Source organism: Molothrus ater, chromosome 10, assembly GCF_012460135.2.
Source record: "Molothrus ater isolate BHLD 08-10-18 breed brown headed cowbird chromosome 10, BPBGC_Mater_1.1, whole genome shotgun sequence".
Lineage (NCBI taxonomy): Eukaryota > Metazoa > Chordata > Aves > Passeriformes > Icteridae > Molothrus > Molothrus ater.
The window spans coordinates 24,097,496-24,118,029 of record NC_050487.2 but is presented as its reverse complement, the minus strand read 5'-3'; the positions used below and the strand labels follow the sequence as shown (position 1 = coordinate 24,118,029).

At 52.2% G+C, this 20,534-nt stretch overlaps 1 protein-coding gene across 3 annotated transcripts in view; it reads left to right on the top strand.

Annotated features, from left to right (window-relative positions):
- SCHIP1 (schwannomin interacting protein 1) overlaps nt 1–19,110 on the top strand; it is a 37,497-nt gene extending 18,387 nt beyond the window's left edge. Inside the window, exons 1-7 of one of the 3 annotated variants that reach the window (XM_036388665.2) lie at nt 1,123–1,302; nt 12,390–12,508; nt 14,567–14,684; nt 15,265–15,462; nt 16,006–16,129; nt 16,371–16,464; nt 18,497–19,110. In XM_036388665.2, the coding sequence (XP_036244558.1) occupies nt 1,273–1,302; nt 12,390–12,508; nt 14,567–14,684; nt 15,265–15,462; nt 16,006–16,129; nt 16,371–16,464; nt 18,497–18,548 (735 nt within the window). In that variant the 5' untranslated portion in view covers nt 1,123–1,272 and the 3' untranslated portion in view covers nt 18,549–19,110. Of the gene's footprint in view, nt 1–1,122; nt 1,303–8,081; nt 8,178–12,389; nt 12,509–14,566; nt 14,685–15,264; nt 15,463–16,005; nt 16,130–16,370; nt 16,465–18,496 lie in introns of those variants that run through there. The other 2 variants (XM_036388664.2, XM_036388663.1) reach the window with 2 other exon arrangements.
- Nucleotides 19,111–20,534: the final 1,424 nt, after the last annotated feature.

The following is a 20,534-nucleotide window of genomic DNA, read 5'->3' as shown; positions in this document are numbered from 1 at the left end:
CAGGGATTCTCCATCCATCCTCCCACAGCTGCTCCAGCCTGTCTGTGCTGGTGGGAAGCTGGGAGAGCTGGGACAGGCTGATGATCCCACAAAGGCCTTTTTCTTTTTTTCTAGAGGCACATCTGGTGTGGGGGAATCAAATCCGAGCTGCCCTGAGCAAGTGTTCCTGGATTTAGTCATGTGAATCCCTGAACAGCTGGGCCTAGGAGCAGGAGAAATCCTGTTTGGAAAGGAGGGAAGGAGGGCAGGATGGAATTTCTGCTGTTCCCTGCCTGGCTGGGAGTGCCTGGGGCATGGTGTGAGCCCAGCCTGTGACCCCATCATCGCTCTCTGGGTGTTTTGGTGCCCCTTGCATGAGCTGTGTCCAAACAAAAAAAGGTTTGAAGATGATATTTGGTGTGTCCTCACCCTCCAGCTGCGGCCAGGGCCAGACTCTTTAAATGAGGCTGTTGGAGCTCGTGTTGTGGTTGGAAAAGACCCCCAAGATCACCCAGTGCTCACTGAGCCACATTCCCCAGTGCGTCAGGTTCATTCCCAGCCACCCATTTTTTGAACCTTTCCAGGGATGTGGCTCCCTGGGCAGCCCCTTCCCGTGCTTAACCCACCCTTCAGTGCAGGAATGTTCCACATGCCCATCCTGGGCCTTTCCCCTGCTTTCCCTGCCCCAAACCCGGCCGGGGCCAGGTGGGCGCTGGGGCCGAGCTCCTCTCCCTCCCTGCCGGCTGCAGGAGGTAAAAATAACCGGGAATGTAGGGCACAGCCTCTGGCAGCAATTCCCGGGCGGGATTTCCGAGGCAGCGGGCACAAGGAAGGTGTCTGCAGCTGCTCTTTCAGGGCCGCCTGCTTTGGGGTGCCCCGGGGCCGCGCTCCATCCCCGGCCGGGCCGCTCCCGGGGGGCTCGGGGGCTGCGGCTGCGGCAGCGCCGCCGGGGCCGGGGGAGCCTCCCCGTGTCCAGGGGGGCTTGGAGGGATTTTTTTCCCCCCTCCTGGAGAGGAGCGCGGCCGCGGCGGCCCCGCCCGGAGCCCGGCGCGGAGCGGGCGGAGGCGGCCCCGGCCCGGCCCCCCCGCGCTCCCGGGGCCGCCGTGCGCAGGCGGAGCAGCGCGGCCGCATCCATCTTCCCGGGCTGCCTCCTCCTGCTGCTGCTGCTGCTGCTGCTGCTGCTGCCTTCTCCCCATCCTCCTCCTCCCCAGCCTCCTCCTCCTCCTTCCCCGCCGGGGCCGCGGCGGCTGCGGGCGCTGCCGGCGGGGCGGCAGCGGCGGATGATGCACCGAGATGGTTCACCAGGAAAACTGCTCCTACCAGGTGAGGGGCGAGCGCGGCCTGGCCCCCAGCCCCGGGCAGCTCGGGCCAGCCCGGGGCCATCGCCCCCCGGAGCCAGCCCCGCTCTGTGCCGCCCCCGGGGCTGTGGCAGCGCGGGGCCGCCGCTTCGGGTTCGCCCCGAGCATCGCGGGGTTCGCACTGAGAATCCCGGGGTTCCCTCCGAGCATCCCGGGGTTCGCCCCGAGCATCGCGGGGTTCGCACCGAGCATCCCGGGGTTCGCACCGCGCATCCTGGGGTTCCCTCCGAGCATCCTGGGGTTCGCCCCGAGCATCGCGGGGTTCGCACCGAGCATCCCGGGGTTCGCACCGCGCATCCTGGGGTTCCCTCCGAGCATCCCGGGGTTCGCCCCGAGCATCCTGGGGTTCGCACCGAGCATCCTGGGGTTCGCACCGAGCATCCCGGGGCTCGGTAGGCAGAGCAGCCCCGGGGCTTTTGTGCTCGCCGTGTGATGTTGGGGGGCTCAGCGGGGCCGGGGATGCCCGCATCCCTCTGTCTGCATCCCAGTGCATTCCTGCCGGGATAAAAGCGCTCCCTGGGAGTGAGAGAGCCGCGGGATGGCAGTCCCGGAGCTGCCGCAGCGCAGGGATGTCTTTTTTAGAGCATTTCCTGCGCTTCCCACGTTCTTGCGAGCGCAGGATGGTGATTCACGGGCTGCGGGCTGCTCCCGGTTCCGCAGGAAGCGGCGATGGCCGTGTTCGGGAGCAGGCAGCCCGGCCGCCCCCAGCCCCGGCGGTCCCCGGCTTTGGGGGGTTATTTCAGGGGGGAGCTGGGAGCTGGGCTGGGCTTGGGGCTTCATTTCCCTCTACAGAGAGGAGAGGTGAGAGGATGGGTGCTGTGGGTGCACCTGCACGGGAAGCGGCTCTCTGGGGGCTCCATGGCTCAGTTAGGGGCTCCATGGCACATTTAGGGGCTCCATGGCTCAGGGGCTCCATGGCTCAGTTAGGGGCTCCATGGCACTTTTAGGGGCTCGATGGCTCAGCTAGGGGCTCGATGGCTCTGTTAGGGTCTCGATGACACAATTAGGGGCTCGATGGCACATTTAGGGGCTCCATGGCTCAGCTAGGGGCTCGATGGCACATTTAGGGTCTCGATGACACAATTAGGGGCTCGATGGCACATTTAGGGGCTCCATGGCTCAGTTAGGGGCTCGATGGCTCAGCTAGGGGCTCGATGGCACATTTAGGGGCTCGATGGCACATTTAGGGGCTCCATGGCTCAGCTAGGGGCTCGATGGCACATTTAAGGGCTCGATGGCACCGGCAGATTATCAAATGCACCAACACCTGTCCCTCTGGCTCGGCGATGCTGAGGAATGCCTTTGCCTGCGTGCAGTGTTTTGGAAAACCCCCATTCCCAAACATCCCCAGAGCCGGACCCTCAGCAAGCAGGGCCTTGCCCAGGCCAGCGCCCCTTCCTTGTTTTTCCTCCATTCCCGTGTTTCATTCCAACTTCAGGCCGTGTTTTTTGAGAAAATATCTCAGATGCAAAATATCTCACCGAGGGAAAAGATACGAAACAGAGAGGAGCTGAAAAGATTTTTCATCGGACTATTTTCAGTCTAGCAATTCTGGAAGTGAATTTCTATTTTTAACCTCTTTGGAAAAAATATCCTGGGGGTTTTTTCGTGTTTTTTTGTTTTGGTTTTTTTTTTTTTTTTCCCGGCCTTTTGATTTCCCTGCAGCTCGGAGCCTGTTGCTCTGGACAGCCGGGATAAATGGTGCCATTGTTTGGGAGCAGCGGATGTTTTCCCAGCATACTCAGGAACGCACGGGTTAAAGGTTGGGCATTGTTTCCCGGCTGGGAGGGCTCCGGGGGGTGGGATGATGATGGTGATGATGATGATGATGATGGTGATGATGATGCCGAGCTGCGGCACGGGCCTGGCCAAAATCCCTGGGTGTTACTGCGCCAGCGCTGCCGCCTTTCCCTGCTCCCATCCCCTGCTTGTTATGGATTGGTTCCTCTCCTGCAAACCCATAAATATTAGAGGGAAACCAGCCAGAAACCACCCAAATCCTAAGGAAAAAAAAAATCCCGGGAAACATCTTTTCAATGGAAGTGTGTTTCCAAAGCTTCCTGGGGTGCTGCAGAGATTAAAAGCGACCCCAGCCCCCTCCCAGCCCCATTAACCCAAGGCCGAGCTTTAATCCTTTTGTGGACAGCAATCCCGGGCTTTGGGATCACAGCAGTGATGGGATTTCGGTGGCTGCCCGGGGGAGGGGGTGGCTGTGTTTGCTCTGATCTCCTCCTTCCCCACACCCCTTTTTTTGGAGCTGTAAAAGAAACCAAAAATAAATCAAAGAGAGGAACAAGTCAGCACTTGGGAAAACTGAAAAATGGGTTTGTTTTGGAGAATTGCAGCAGGAAAACTCTGACATGCCCAGGTCATGGCCGGGCCACCAAATCCATGGCAGGGAGGGAGCTGGGATGGGCAGGTGCTGAGGAAGAGGAGGATATTCCTGAAATCCCTGGTTCCTGTCAGTGCTGGGCTGGCCAGTGCAGGTGGCCCTGGGCTCTCCTGGGGTTTGGATGGGGCTGTCAGGGGAATTTCTGGGATTTAGGGTGGCTCTTCCATGGTGTGGATCTGCCATCTTTTCCATGGATGCATCCTGGAATCAGGCTGGAGGCTGCCACTCTCAGTGCTGGGGGTTTCTCTCTTAATTATGCTTCTTTTCTTATTTATTCCAATTTATTTCCCTATACCAAACATTTTATTCAGGGCTCCGTAATTCCTCCTGCAGTCTGACTAGGAAAACCCTGGCTGAGTGGTGTTTTGTGAGCTCCTGAGCCCACATGGAATAAAAATCCAGCGTGCAAATCCGGGCTTCAGCCCAGAAATAAAGGTTTTATTCTGCTGGGTGGTTCAGCTGGGCTTTACTGGCCCTCAGCCTCAGCCAGGCCTTCAGTTTGCTTGGTAAATCTGTATTTTCAGCAGGGCCTGGCAGCTCCACAGAGCAGTGCTGGGCTCCTCAGCCTCCTCCTGGTTTGATCCACTTTTGTTACCATTGCTGTACATGTGGGTGATGTGTGTGAATCACGGATTGTTGAATTTCTGATGAAGAGCAGAGAGCTGAGGGGCACCCAGTGCCCGTGCCTGAGGCAGGAGCCTCCTGGTTGCCCCTGGGAACAGGATTTGGCTCCGTGCTCTGGCACCAGGCAGGGCTGAGCTATCTGCTGGCACCAGAGCTCTGGAGATGGTTCCAGGCTCCACACGTGCCAGGAAAATTAAAAAGAAAAGGAGACCTGAGGAGAAAAGAGATTTTATTGGCTTAGAGATCATCTCTGAGGTGGGGCAGTGGTGGAGCCTGGTGGGTTTTTCAGGGATGTGGGATGTGTCCAGGTGTTGGGGTTGACTTTATCTGGCTGTTTCTGAGAGGGATCTGTTGGCAAACCCTGTGCCAGGGAGGTGCTGGTGCCACTTTGGATCAGGCTGGAAGGGCCAGGGATGAACCAGGCAGGCCTGGATGCCCCCCACCCCTCCCAGGATCCCAGAGAACCCCAGAATTAGCCATAAAATTCACAAAATAATTGGAGACTTCATGAGGTTTCTTCAGTTCGGTCTCAGGAGGGGTTTGGAGGCTCCAGAAATCAGCTGATATCATATTTTTCTTTAAAGTGAGTGCAAATTCTGGTGGCAAAATACAACTCCAAGGGACAGGCCTTGGGGAAAACCTCAAATTCCATGAAAATCCAGTGTGGAGAAGCTGGAGAGCTGCTGGCCTGGCCCCTTCCCATGGAGAATGCTGCAGGCTGGCACAGCTGAGGAGGCTCCCTGGCACTGCCCCACGTCCCACAGCAGTGACAATGGAGCAGAGCCTTTGTCAGGGAGCTCTGGGGCCTCGTTCAGACAGGGATCCCAAGAAAAGGCTCTGCCAAGAGCTGGGAAAGCACGTGGGGTGTGCTGATGCTCAGGGAAGCAGCACCACAGGGAGGCCTTGGGCTCAGCCCATCCCTCAGTTTTACCAACTTGCAAGAGCCTTGTGCTGGGAAGGGACTGCTGGGGGAGAGGTTTATTCCAGCACTTGCAATAAAATGGAGGTTTTGTGGCATGGAATCACAGAATGATAGAATAATTTGGGTTGGAAGAGACCTTAAAGCCCATCCTGGTGGGCAGGGACTCCTCTCACTATCACAGGTTGTTCCAAGCCCCATCCAAACTGGCCTTGGGCACTTCCAGGGATCCAGGAGCAGCCACAGCTGCTCTGGAAATCCATTCCAGGGCCTCCCCACCCTCCTAGGCAGGAATTCCTTCCCAATATCCCACCCATCCCTGCCTTCTTCCAGTTTAAAACCATTTCCCCTGGTTCTGTCACTCCATCCTCTCGTAAAGAATCTCTCCCTGATAGTTCTGGCATCTTGACATTCCAAGATCCTGGAATTTACCTCAATCCCTGAGTGCTCCATGCCCATGAATTTGGCACCTTGGAGAGCTTTCCTTGAATTCTGCTGGGAATTCATTCAGGGGTTCCTCTCCTGCCTTGGGATCCAGGGTGTTTGGGAGCTGATCCCAGCAGGAAGGGGGAATTCCTCCCCTCTGGAGCACACCCCAGCCCTGAGGGGGGTTTCACTGGCTCCAGCAATGCTTTTAAGCTCAGGAAAGGGGAATTTTGCTGCTTTCTTGTCCTGGAGCCACGGGGGCGTGTTCCAAGCACCCCACACTCGCTGTGCCCTATATCCTGGCCTCACTCAGGGATGATTCCCACCCTTCCATGCCCATCCTGGTGTTCTGGCAGGGCTGGCTCTGTGTGCTCCCATCCCAGGGACCCCTCAGAATCTGAGCTGCTCCAGAGTTTTGCTGCTCTGAGCTTTCCCTCACTGCTGGAAAAAGGAAATCAGGCTCTTCCCCCTTTGGAGGGAGTGGGATCTGCATTCCTGGGGCACATGGAGCCTTTTTGGGATGTTCCAAGCAGAGGCACAATGGTGGCTGTGGGCTCAGCCCATGGGGAAGGGCTGAACACCAAAGGGTTTGGTCCCTGTGCTGAGAGAATCCCAAAATCCATTTCCCTTTTGATATCCCAGTTTAAATGGGCCTTTCCCAGCCCATCCCAAGGGAGCAGGTCCTGGCATTGAGCAGAGCCCCAGATGTGCCCCCAGCTGTGGCTCCAGGGGCTCCCAGCTGTGCTGCTCAGCCGGGTTTGGGGCTTCTCCCGTGGTCTTGGTGCAGGGTTTGCCCTGGAGACTGGGATCAGCTCTGTGGGATCAGCTCGGGGAATGAGCAGGGCAGAGGTGACGGAAAGCTGGCACAGGGGATAAAATACCCTAAAAACTGCGGCTGGCAAGGCTGCAGTACATTTATTCCTATTTCTATTTTTAGGGCTGTGTCACTTCCTGCCCTTTGGTAGCTTTGGGGTCACTTAGCAGGGGTGGGCTCGGCCGGGGAGGGGACACGGGCACATCCCCGATGGCGAGCACAGGGCACTGCAGGACTGTCACACACCGGGAGGGGACGGTGACAAACCCCAGCCCCTGCCCCTGCTCCTGGCCGCGCATCCTTCCCCTGGGGCTGAGCCGTGATTTCTTTGTTTATTTGGGGCTTATTGTGTCAGGATCCGTCCTCAGCTGGGAGAGGAAGTGGATTTAGCAACAGCAGGAAAGGACACAATGAGTCAGCGGCGGAGGGAAACTGAAAATAAGGAAATATCCACAGGACGACTTTGTTTCATTTGGGAATTACAGTTGCAAAGCACCGTCCAGGGACAAGAATGGAATTAAACATTTATTATTGCTGGTTTTGCCTTGAAAGTTCTGAGTAGATTCATGCTGGGATGCATCACCTGGGTGTTGTTAGAGCTGGGAATTTACCTGGAATTTGCATTGGGGCTGGAATGGCGTCAGCATGGCTTGGACATCTCGTTAAACATCATAGGGCAACTAAAATTATTTATCTACAGTTGTGTTGCACCAGAAATCAGGATTTTTCTTGCTGCTGTGCTGGGTTTTGGGGAGAAATTGTGGCATAATTCCATTTTCCTAAGGATTCCTTTTGGGAATTCCTGCCCTGAGCGTGAGCTCTGCTCTCCCTGCAGCTGATCCAGACAAACCTTTCTGGCTGGGATGGGATTTGTGTGGCAGGGGGTTGGTGGTGGCCTGAAAAGCCTGAATCTCCAGGCAGGAGAATGGAAGCTCCAGGTTTGTGGTCTCTGAGTTCCCCCCGGAGCCAGGGATGGAATTTTGGGGATCCCCAGGCTCTCCACCCCCACAGGATGGGGAGCAGGGTTAGGCTGGGTGCCTCTGATGCTCAATTCCAATAAATGTAGGAATCTTTGAACCTGGAAAAGCTGAATTAGCCGGGGAACAGCTCCGTGGGGTCCTTGCTGGTGATGGGTTTTGCATGGAGTAAAAATTCCAGCTGGTGCTTCCCATCTGTGGGATGTGAATCCCTGTGGTGGATCCTGGGAATTCCCTGGGATAACTTCCCTGGGGAAAGGCCCCAGGAAGGAAGGAGGAAGCCCCTTGCTCCCGGCCCGGCAGCACGGCCAGCCTGGCATTTTGACATCAGACACCGGCATTTTTCCTGCCCTTGTGCAGCCGCTGGAGCTCGGGGTTATTTTTATCCGGCGCTGGCAGCGGCTGGAGGAGGACGCGGATTCCCAGCTCCTCTCCCTGGGGCTCGCTGCCTTTATTTGGGAAAAGCAAGGTGCTGGGAGAGCGGAGAGGTGCAGGAAGAGCATCCCGGCCGGGAGCGAGCCCCCCGTGCCCGGGGCAGCTGGGAGATGTGCGGCCGGCAGCGGGGCCCATGCAGCAGCGGGAGCTGCGGGAGCCGGGAGCGGGGCAGATGAGCCGGGAGCGGGATGATGGAATGGGTGACGTCATCAGGAAAGCATCCCCGCCGCCCGCCGAGGGCAGCTATAAAAAGGTAAAGGGACAAAAAGGGACAGAAAGGAGCCTTTGTGTGCCACGAAGCTGCGGGAATGCTGCCCGCATCCCGCCCGGGCCGGTGGGATTCGGGGGGTTGGAGCAGGGAGAATCCGCGGTTTGTAAAGTGCTGGCACAGGGCAAACCTCCCTCCTTCCTCCTTTCCTCATCTCCTGGTGCTAAAATAGCAGGGGAAGCTTCCAGAGGCGTTCTTCTACCTGGAAACCCCCGGGGCTTTAAGGCATTTTGTGACCTGGATCAAAAAGTTTTGACTTGGGTTTGCATTTACCCCAGGAAGAAAAAAGGAGATAAACGCACATTTTGTGTGATCTGTGTTGTTTGTAAATCCCAGAACAGCCCTTGTGCAGTGCAGAGATAAAATGAGACGCTGCCTGTGGCTCTGGGGCTTTAAATATAGGCCTGGGCTGGGCTGGGAATGACAGAGCCTGGCAAAAATAGCCCTGGTGGCCTGGCCGAGTGTCCCAGTGTTCCTGCTGGGTGTCCCAGTGCTCCTGCTGGGTGTCCCAGTGCTCCTGCTGGGTGTCCCAGTGCTCCTGTTGGTGTCCCAGTGTTCCTGCTGGGTGTCCCAGTGCCCCTGCTGGGTGTCCCAGTGCTCCTGCTGGGTGTCCCAGTGCCCCTGCTGGGTGTCCCAGTGCTCCTGTTGGTGTCCCAGTGTTCCTGCTGGGTGTCCCAGTGCCCCTGCTGGGTGTCCCAGTGCTCCTGCTGGGTGTCCCAGTGCCCCTGCTGGGTGTCCCAGTGCTCCTGTTGGTGTCCCAGTGTTCCTGCTGGTGTCCCAGTGTTCCTGCTGGTGTCCCAGTGCTCCTGTTGGTGTCCCAGTGCTCCTGCTGGGTGTCCCAGTGCCCCTGCTGGGTGTCCCAGTGCTCCTGTTGGTGTCCCAGTGTTCCTGCTGGGTGTCCCAGTGCTCCTGCTGGGTGTCCCAGTGCTCCTGTTGGGTGTCCCAGTGCTCCTGCTGGTGTCCCAGTGCTCCTGCTGGTGTCCCAGTGTTCCTGCTGGGTGTCCCAGTGCTCCTGCTGGTGTCCCAGTGCTCCTGAAGTGTTTGGAGTCAGAGGATGGGTGGGAAGGGATTCTCTCCTCTGCTCCCCTCTCCTGCAGGGCTGGGATGGGCAGGGCAGGATGGGGATGGGATCCTGCCAGGGCAGGATGTGGAGCTGCTGGAGAGAGGCCAGAACGGAGCTGCTGCAGGGCTGGAGCCCCTCTGGAGCCAGGCTGGCAGAGCTGGGGGTGCTCACCTGGAGAGGAGAAGCTCCAGGGAGAGCTCAGAGCCCCTGGCAGGGCCTGAAGGGGCTCCAGGAGAGCTGCAGAGGGACTGGGGGCAAGGATGGAGGGACAGGAGCCAGGGAATGGCTCCCAGTGCCAGAGGGCAGGGATGGGTGGGACATTGGGAACTGGGAATTGTTCCCTGGGAGGGTGAAGGATGGAATTCCCAGGGAGGCTGTGGCTCCTGGATCCCTGGCAGTGCCAAGGCCAGGCTGGACACTGGGCTTGGAGCACCTGGGGCACTGGGAGGTGTCCCTGCCATGGGAATGGGGTGAGCTCTGAGGTCCCCTCCTGAGGCCCATCCCAAAGCAGGATTATCCCAGGACTGTGTGCCACCTGTCCCTGCTCCCTGGAGCAGCCCCAGCCAGGCCTGAGCTGTGTTCCCCTCCCAGGCTCCAGCCCAGGCACTGCTGCCCTTCCCACAGGGAAGGTCGAGGGGAAGAAGGAAAATCCGCCCCAGATTGTTTTGTTCTCCCCTTAAAAATCAAAAGCAGCTCTTTGTTTAAAATCATTGTGAGAACTGAATTGTGCTCAGCTCTGCACAGAGCAGAAACACTTTTGTTTTTTGGGTCAGTGCCAAAATACACATTTAAATACCACGGGGTTATGTTTTCCTTGGAGTTACCTTTGCATTTTGAGGATTTGACCCATTATTCCTTCTATACCAAGTCAGAATATTTCACAGTCAAACCCCACCTTGCTGTTTCCCTTCTCCATTTATATTTTTTCATACCCAGCTCTGGATTTTGAGTGCAGCTGTCAGGTAATTTATCCAAAGCCTAAAGTCCAGTTCCCTCAGGTATATTTTATTTCTTACTAACTACTCCCCATTTTATAATAACAAATAGGACCCTGGATTTCTTTATGGTCGTTAGCCTGGGCCTGCCTTGGAAAATGGGATATTCCCAGCTCAGTCCTGGGAGCAGAGTTACTGAGAATCCTCATTAATGACCTGCTGGAGAAAACAAATTGCACGATGATTAAATGTACAGATGTCAGCCTGGGAGCAGTGGGAAACAGCAGCATTAAAACAGATCTGGAGAGACAGATCCGTCAGCAAGGAGGTGAAATGTCCAACCCTGCCTGGATTTTAATGGGAAAGGAGCAGCTTTTGGTGCCCACGGAGGAGGTGGGGATGCTCTGGGAGGGAGAGGTCCCAGCTGGAATGGAGGTGGGGATGGGCTGTGGGCTGGATTTCAGCTGCAGCACAAGGAAAATCAGATTTAGATGGGAAGATGTGGGAGAGGATCCTCTGAGCTGGGAAAGGGGAAATTTCCAGGACGTGATGGAATATTGGTGCAGTGGCACAGCCAAGGGCACCCTGAGATGGGCAGCACAAGGAGCTGGCACCAACCTCCCTCCTTCTGCTTTCAGTTCATTCAAAAATGATTTTCACTCATTTCTCCTTATTTTTTTCCCCCGTTCTGCCCTCCCCAGCAGGGCTGGCTATTTTTAATCCTAAATCTGTCTCCGTGTGATTGAGGTATTGATTATTGAAACCTAAAAACACAATGGTCTGGGTAAAACTTCAGGAACCTGGAGCTCAGCCCAAAAACTTGGTACTGCTTGGTATCGTGGGGTTTATTTTTGTTGTTTTAAGGATTTGAAATAAAAGGAGTTCAGTTATAAATGAATTATTTTGGTAAGGGATTGACAATTTAATGGGCAGGGTAATAATGTGTATAATCAGCACTGGAGCTGGAATTAAATCATTTGTTATTTCAGGTGAATAATTTGCATTTTGTCACATTTCCTTGTACAAAAAAGTGATTTATTTTTCCTGAGGTGGGATATGGGAAGCACAATTCCATGAATTAACCCCATGGAAGCCGCCCAGCCTTGCCTGCCCTATTTCTTTTTGTTGTGTTTTCTGGATTGGGTATTAAGTGTTATTTTATAATTAAATGTTTGAGGCTTTCCAAGTGTTCCTTCCATCAATAACTTCCTGAATTTGTTGTCAGTGTTGGCACGTGACCCATTAGTGACAGACACTGGGGGAGGTTTTGAATCTGGAGATTTGCATTTATTGCACATTGATTGCACAGTTATTGATCAGGGATTCATTGCAAATTGTTTTGTTGATTGCTATTTTAAAACTCCTGTACTTATATTTATATTTATGTTTATGGCTGTGCTTGTGTTTGTGGTTATATTTATATTTATAATTATACTTGTATTTGTGTTTATATTTATAAATAGCAATACATTTTTAAACCCAGTGATAATTTGATGACAATGGTTCAAAATCCATCCCTGAGCACGCTGGCAGGAGAGGGATTTTGATGGGGTTGGAAGTTGCTCAGGGAAGTGGAAGATGCTGATGGAGGTGGCTGTGTGTGGATATAGGTACAGATATTGGGGAATATACCAGGATATATCCAGCAGTGAGTTTGGGGTGCAATCAGATGCCCTTTAAGGTCCTTTCCAACCCCAACCCAGACCAGGCTGGTTCCATGAGATGGGGATTCCCAGTGGGATGTGCTCTGTGGCTGACCCAGGTGTGGAATGCTTGGGAGATGCTGCACGTGCCGAGCTTGGTGGTGGGGCTGCTGTGCCCTGGCCTGGCCAGAGCTTCATCCTTCCACGTGTCCCTCCTGGAACTTCATCCTTCCATGTGTCCTTCCCAGAGCTTCATCCCTCCTGTCCCTTCCCAGATTTTCATCCCTCCTGTCCCTTCCCAGAGCTTCATCCTTCCATGTGTCCTTCCCAGAGCTCATCCCTCCCTGTCCCTTCCCAGGGCTTCATCCTTCCATGTGTCCCTCCTGGAATTTCATCTCTTCCTGTCCCTTCCCAGATCTTCATACTTCCATGTGTCCCTTCCTAGAGCTTCATCCTTCCATGTGTTCTTCCTGGAACTTCATCTCTTCCTGTCCCTTCCCAGATCTTCATCCTTCCCTGTCCCTCCCCCGAGCCTGACCCCTGTCCCTCCCTGCAGGCCCAGAAGAATGAGCGTGAGTCCATCAGGCAGAAGTTGGCTCTGGGCAGTTTCTTCGACGATGGCCCCGGGCTCTACACGAGCTGCAGCAAGAGCGGCAAGCCCAGCCTGTCCTCCCGGTAAGCCAGAGCCCAAATCCCCAGGGAAGGGGGAGATCTCTGCAGTGGGACACCCCAGGATCACCCCTCACACTGGGATTTAACCCTCACCTTTTCTCTTTAACAAAATTCCTGAATTTTCTGTGCTTGGAACATCTCCCAGATGCAACACTTGTGTGTTATGTGAACACTTGTAAATGAGGGGGGAAATTCTCATTTCACACTGGGTAGGAAGGTATTTGGATGTTGAGGGGATAAAGGGAATGAGGTGAAGTTTTCTGAGCTAGGTTTCCTTCAGGTTTTCATTTAGGATTTGGAACAGGGTGCCTGGAGAAGCTGTGGCTGCCCCTGGATCCCTGGCAGTGCCCAAGGCCAGGTCTGGGACAGCCTGGGACAGTGGAAGGTGTCCCTGCCATGGCAGAGGTGGCACTGGATGAGCTTTAAGGTTACTTCCAACCCAAACCATTTGGGAATTCCAACTTCCATTATTCTGGAATTGTGATTAATGATTGGAAAAGCAATTCATGTTCAGGAAGCACCAGAAGATGGACAAAATAAGCTTTAATGTGGCTTCCCACCTCCCCTCCACATCCATGAGCTCTGCTCTGGGCATGGCTCCATCCCTGGAGCTGCACATGGGTTCCTCCCTTGGATTTTTAAGGTTTTTGCATCAAATACAATGCAGAAAGTCCTTTTTGTGTTCAGCTGGAGCCCACAGTAGTGGGGAAGCCTCAAACACCGCCCATGCTGGGAGTGAAGCTCTACCTGTTGCCATGGGATGGGAGAAGAAAGGAGGCTTAGGGAGGCAGGAACCCAGGAGGAGTCCTGCTGTTCCAGAGGAGAGGTGCAGTTGTGGAATTAAATTGAGCTGTGGATCATTTAAAAGGGAAAACAGCTTTGCTGTCTGTAGTTACAGCTGAACCAGGAGCTGCTGTCTGGTAATTAGAGCAGGGCTCTAATTAACGCAGCTCATCAGGGTTTGGCAGCTATGCCCCCAGAAATTGCCAGCTGTGCCTGAAGGATTTGGTGGTTGTTAATATTTATAACCCAGGAAAAAGTATTCCCTGTTCCAGGACCTGCAGGAACATTTGCAGGATGTTATTCCCATGTTTTTGTATGGAATTGCAGAGTAGGATCATGGAATTCTGGGGTTGGAGGGGACCTTAAAGCTCATCCACTCCCTGTCCATGGGCAGGGACACTCCCACTATCCCAACCCTGTCCAACCTGGCCTGGAACATCTCCAGGGATCCAGGGGCAGCCACAGTTTCCTTGCCAGGATCTCACCACCTTCACTTGTTCATTAACAAGCAATTATTAATCCTGTTTATTTTGTGGTAATGGTAACTAATAAACCCCACATAAATAAATGGAAAATAGGAGTTTGCTGTTCCTAAGGAACAATACAAGCTCCCAGCACACTGGGAATGAGGAATAACAGGATTTGGGGGTTCTCCATCTCCAGCACGTGGGGATGGATTGGGGTCTCTCAGCTGGGCATTTCCTTTTTCTCAGCCTGCGGGATTCCCTGATCCTGCATCCAGAGAAAATCATTCCTGGGGAGGAGAATCTGGGTGGGGTTAATCAGTCCCAATCCAGCAGTGGAGCAGGAGGGCTGGAAAACACCAGAACAAACTCTTGTATTACAGGAGTGTCTTGGAAACAAACTGTGAATAAATAATTTCCACCAGTGACAAAATATTTCATAATATATATTATTATATATGCTATTTATATCTTTATACATTTATCTTAATTTTTTCATTCTTTATTTGTAAATAATTTTTGTGTCTTTTTATGGTAACATGTTCCACATCTTTTATTGCATTTTATAGATTTTATTTAATGTAATCAGTGCTGAATAAGCAAAAATAATAATGACATTCTGAAACAATGACCACAAAAAATGATCAGGAGTCCCTGCAGTGCGGGGGTAATTCTGCAGTTTATCGGTAGATGGTGGTAGAAGCCCTGTGACACTGAGCAGCTCCCAGTGCCACGCTGAGCTGGTCACCTGCTGAGCCGGTGGCACTGCCAGCCCCAGGGGACAGCGGTGTCACCCGTCCCTGTGCTCGCCCAGGTTACAGAGTGGGATGAACCTGCAGATCTGCTTTGTCAACGACAGCAGCAGCGACAAGGACAGCGACGGCGATGACAGCAAGACAGAGACCAGCCTGGACACGCCCTTGTCACCCATGGTGGGTCTGGCACCTCAGCCTGCAGCAGGACAGCCACAGGGATCCCTGGGGAGGCTGATCCTGTTAAAACAGCAACTGTAAACTCCAGAGCAGCATCCCCAGCCCTCAGTGTGAGATGCTGAGGGGCAGATAAGAAACCTCCCCTGTTGCTATAGACTTGATGCCTTCATTTGAACCTTTCCTTTCCTTTCCTTTCCTTTCCTTTCCTTTCCTTTCCTTTCCTTTCCTTTCCTTTCCTTTCCTTTCCTTTCCCTTTCCCTTTCCCTTTCCCTTTCCCTTTCCCTTTCCCTTTCCCTTTCCCTTTCCCTTTCCCTTTCTTCTTTCCAGCATTCCTTTTTGAATATAACACCACAGGCCAAAGTGTTTCCCTGCACTTTAACCTTTCAACACCTTCTGATCTGCTGGGCTCCTCCTTCCCTGTAAAGCCAAGGAGGCCTAGCTGGGAATCACTCTGATTTTTAAAGATAATCCCGGGGATTAAGATAAGAAATAAATCCATGCCTTTCACAGTTTCTGTAGGGAAAAAAAAAAAAAGCACAAAAATAGGTCAAACTTTGCTGTGGCTTCTTTGCTTCCCCAGAGCAAGCAGAGCTCATCCTACTCGGACAGAGACACGACGGAGGAGGAGTCAGAGTCCCTGGATGACATGGATTTCCTCAGCAGGCAGAAGAAGCTCCAGGCTGAAGCCAAGATGGCCTTGGCTATGGCCAAGCCCATGGCCAAGATGCAGGTGGAGGTGGAGAAGCAGAACAGGAAGAAGTCGCCGGTAGCAGATCTCGTAAGTGGGGCTGAGGGTGAGCCCAGGGGTGACCCCAGCCCAGGACATCCACTCCTCTGGTGGCTCTGGCTCACGGGGGTGGTGGAGGTGGACAGGAGGGGTGGAGAAGGGGTTGGAAGGAGAAATGGGAGCAGGGAATGAGGTGCTGGAAGTTGGTGCTGCCTTGAGGCTGCTCATGCTCTGAGCTGGAGCCTGTTCATCCCATCTGGAGCACTCCTGCCCTGGCCTAGGGCTGTCACCACCACCCTCACCCCCAATTCCATCTGATAATTCCTGCTCCTGCTCCCCTGGGAGCCAATTCCATCTGATAATTCCTTCTCCTGCTCCACTGGGAGCCAATTCCATCAGATATTCCTGCTCCCCTGTGAGCCTTCAGCCCAGTTTTGTGCTGGTGGCTGGACTCCGTTTGCTGGAGTCGTTGCTGCCTGTTTGTGAGGGGAAGATGCAAAACTGAGGGGACAAACTGCTCAGAACTAGAAATAACAGGAAGAAAACAGTAAAATATTGGAAGGAAGCAGTAAAATATTGAATATTTCTTTCCAGCTGCCACATATGCCTCATATAAGTGAATGCCTGATGAAGAGAAGTTTAAAACCCACTGACCTAAGGGACATGACCATCGGGCAGCTACAGGTGATAGTCAACGACCTGCACTCACAGATAGAAAGTAAGTGGCAATTACTGAATTATTCTGGGGTCTGCCTGCTTTAATTAAGAACATTTCTCTGGGATAAATATAACTGCTCCTCATGGAAAGGGCTGTCTGGCCTGGCCCAGCTGCCCAGGGCCGGGCCGGAGTCACCATCCCTCAGGGATTTCAAGCCCTGTGGATGTGGCATTTTTGGGGGGACAATCCCCAGCTGGGGTCCCCAGGACACCCCAAACTCAGCCCCTTTCCCCTGGCTCAGGCTTGAACGAGGAGCTGGTGCAGCTGCTGCTGATCCGGGACGAGCTGCACACGGAGCAGGATGCCATGCTGGTGGACATCGAGGACCTCACCAGGTGAGGCAGGGACTGCTCTCCCTCACAGATCCCATTTTCCCTCACCAGCTGAGGTGGGGACTGCTCTCCCCTCACAGCTCCATTTGCCCTCACCAGCTGAGGCAGGGACTGCTCTCCCTCACAGTTCCCATTTTCCCTCACCAGCTGAGGCAGGGACTGCTCTCCCCTCACAGCTTTCCCTCCCCAGGTGAGGCAGGGACTGCTCTCCCCTCACAGATCCCATTTTCCCTCACCAGGTGAGGCAGGGACTGCTCTCCCTCACAGATCCCATTTTCCCTCAGCAGGTGAGGCAGGGACTGCTCTCCCCTCACAGCTCCATTTTCCTTCAGCAGGTGAGGCAGGGACTGCTCTCCCCTCACAGCTCCATTTTCCTTCAGCAGGTGAGGCAGGGACTGCTCTCCTCTCACAGCTCCATTTGCCCTCACCAGCTGAGGTAGGGACTGCTCTCCCCTCACAGATCCCATTTGCCCTCACCAGGTGAGGCAGGGACTGCTCTCCCTCACAGATCCCATTTTCCCTCACCAGCTGAGGTAGGGACTGCTCTCCCCTCACAGCTCCATTTGCCCTCACCAGCTGAGGCAGGGACTGCTCTCCCTCACAGTTCCCATTTTCCCTCACCAGCTGAGGCAGGGACTGCTCTCCCTCACAGTTCCCATTTTCCCTCACCAGCTGAGGCAGGGACTGCTCTCCCCTCACAGCTTTCCCTCCCCAGGTGAGGCAGGGACTGCTCTCCCCTCACAGCTCCCCGTTTGCCAGCAGCAGTATCTGGGGCTTTTCCTCCCAGAATTTTGGGATTAAAGCTTTTCCCACCCAGGATTTTGGGAAGGAATTGTTCCCTGGAATGGATTTTCCAGGCTGCCCCCTGGATCTCTGGAAGTGCCCGAGGCCAGCTTGGACTGGGCAGAGATCTGTCTTTGCCATTAGGAGGGCTGGACAAGGGGGAGAACTTTGGAATCACTTAAATATTAATGTTTAACAATTATATATTTTATATAATGTATATTTAATATAAACATAATAATAATGATGATACAAATATTGATAATATAATAATATACAACATCATATAATGTATAAAATAATAAAACTTTTAATAGAAATATAATAATATTCTATATTATAATAATATAATCTATTTTAAAATATTTTATATTAGAATATATTATATTATATAATGTATATACAGTGTACATTATATTATTATAATATATAATTATATATAATATTTAATATATTATATATTATATAATGTATTTTATATTGTGTTATATATAATATATAATATAGTTGTATTATATATAATATTATATATTGTATCAATAATACAATATAAATAAATAGATAAATGAATCAAAAAGCCTTGCAAGATATGGGCAGGTTCCCTTAAGGGCTCCATCTTCTGGCAGCAAGGCTCAAGAGACATTTTTGTTTGGGATAATTAGGGATTGGGTTTAGGAATATAAAATGCTCTCAAATATTCTGAATATTTCATTCAGAAATGCAAAGACTGGGGATGAAAGGAGCTGGGACAGAAGAAGCCCTGGGTAGTGTCAGCACACCAGGACTGTGATACCAAACTGAAGAATTAGGGCTGGGAAAAGAAATGAAGATCGGGGGAGAGGGTGAAGTTTGGGATGGGAGCTGGGCTGAGTCAGTGCCCCCACATGTCCTGGGTTCTCCTCCTTTCCTCTGAAGGTGCTTGGATTCCTCCCTGCAGCTCCTGGCAGTTTCAGAAATGGCAGTTTTGGAAATGCATGTGCTATATGGGGGCTTTGAGGTTGCCCCCTCTGTCATTTGGGGGTGAAGGTGTTTGCCATCCCTGTGGGAAGGGAGGGAAAATCCCAGGAGCCCCAAACCAAACCCCAAAGGGGCTCCCTTGGCCCTTCACCCACCCTCCTGCCAGGAGGAGATCCAGAAAAACTTGGTGTTTTTGAGGGGAAAACTCAATTGCCAGCTGGGAGCTGGAGCAGGGGGTTGGCTTTTCCAGCTTTTCCTTGGAAAACAGGGAATGACCTCCTCCTCCTGCCCCCAGGCACGCCGAGAGCCAGCAGAAGCACCTGGCAGAGAAGATGCCAGCCAAGTGAATCCCTCCTCCTGCCTCTGTCCTGTCCAGGGAATGAGTTCCAGTGTTGCTCATTGACCATGTCCCAAGCTTTCTGTCTGGTGATTGGCCTCTGCTTCTTAATTTATTTTAATTTTTTTACTCGTGCCACTAAATATCAGGCATTTTAATAATAATAATAATATTATTATTATTACAGAAACAAAGAGAATTGTACAGTACTTATAACATTATAAATCATGGGCGAGAAGAGAGGGTAGTTTAACTTTATTTTTTGGTCGTTTAGAGATTTTTTGGGTTGGATGATATTTTACCATTGACTACTTTTTTATTCCTCACTGTAGTTTTGAAATAAAGACCCTGTTCTTGACGGTGCTATACAAGTCAACAAAAAATCCATGCCTGCCTCGTAGTGACGTCGTAGCTTTCAGTAATCTGTACATTTTACTCAGTTCTCAGCATTTTGGGGAATGTTGACTACCTGACATTCATTTTAGGTGTGCTATTAACACTCGGTGGGGTGCAGAGAGTTGGAAGTTTTCTGTATAAAGCTGTAAAATAAAAATTACCACCATTGTTTCCTATGACACGTCTGTTTGTTGCCAAGGGGGTGGATCTGCTGGTGGATCCTCCAACTAAATGTGTGAAAAACCTTTTTTTTTTTTTTGCCTTGCTGGTCACATGAAACTGAGAAAAGAGAGGGGTTATGTAGTTTTATATTTATTTATAAATTCCTAATTCTGTTTCACCTGGATTCTTCTGTAACACTGAGCCCTGAATTTGTGATGGTTGGAAGCAGCAGACACACACCCCAGGTGGGCTTTTTATGTTTTATTGTCTGGGCTGAACATTTAAATGAAATTCTAGAAATAAAAAGAATAATCTATGTTAGGAAATGGGCAGCAAATTAAACTGATTAAATGTGGAATTCCTCACTCTGCCTGTAGGAGAGGCTGACTGTAGGAGAGGGGATGCTGGGACACAATAAATTTGTCTCCACCCCTCTTTCATTGGATTTAAAGCTGGAAGAACCCAGCCAGCCCTTCCTAAGTCCCAGCCTGGTGCTCCCAGCAGCTTTTTACCTTTTAATTCTCATTTCCTCGGGGGCAAATCCATCCCAGCCAAGGCTCTGCCTGATGACTTATTCAGGCTGTTTGCAAAAGGCCTCAGCTGCATTAAAATTTCATCCCCTGCCAGGAATGGCTTTTATTAAAGCACTTTTTTTCTTTCATTAAATGACTTTTTTCCCCCTTTTTTTTTTCTTGCAGAAAAGGGCAGGGTTGGAAGAAGCCCTCAGAGGGGTTTGAGGGCTGGGACGGGAGTTGGTTTAATTTAGGGAGCAGGGATGGATTAGTTTAATAAGAATTTAGCAATTGGATGGATTAGGAGCCCTCACCTGCAGTGCAGGATAGAAAAGTCAACCCTTCCTTATTTTTACATCCATGCAGAAAATATAGAGAAATATAGGGGTGTTGGTTTCCCTGCAGCTCTTGGGTGGCTGCCTGCACACGGGGAGAGCTGCTGGGTTTAAATGTTCCCTCTAAAGGTTAAATTTTCCCTCAAAACCCCCAACTTTGCAGTGTCTGACCCCAAAGCTCTCCATGGATGCTCTGCCTCTCTGGGTCTCAGGGAGGAGCTGCCTCCTGCTGCATCCAAAGCATGAAAAACCCCAAATACACAAAGTTTGCTCTCAGTTTTAAGGGAAAAAATACCAAAAAAAAAAACCCAAACAAGCCCCAGGGTGTTCCTGGGGAATGCCAGAGCTCCCCTGGCCCCCTCCAGCTCTGGAGCACTGGGATGAGGCAGCCTGGAAAAGCTGGAATTCCATCCCCTGCCAAGTGCCTTGGACTTGCTGGAGAGAATTTGTTCTGCCACTCACCCACTGCTGGTTTTCCCTCCTCTCCTGGGGAAATTGGGTTTTTCCAGGAGAAAATCCTGCTCTGGCTCCCAGGGGTGCTGTGGGTGATGGCAGTGATGGGATTGATGGATTAAAGGATATTTCTGGAAC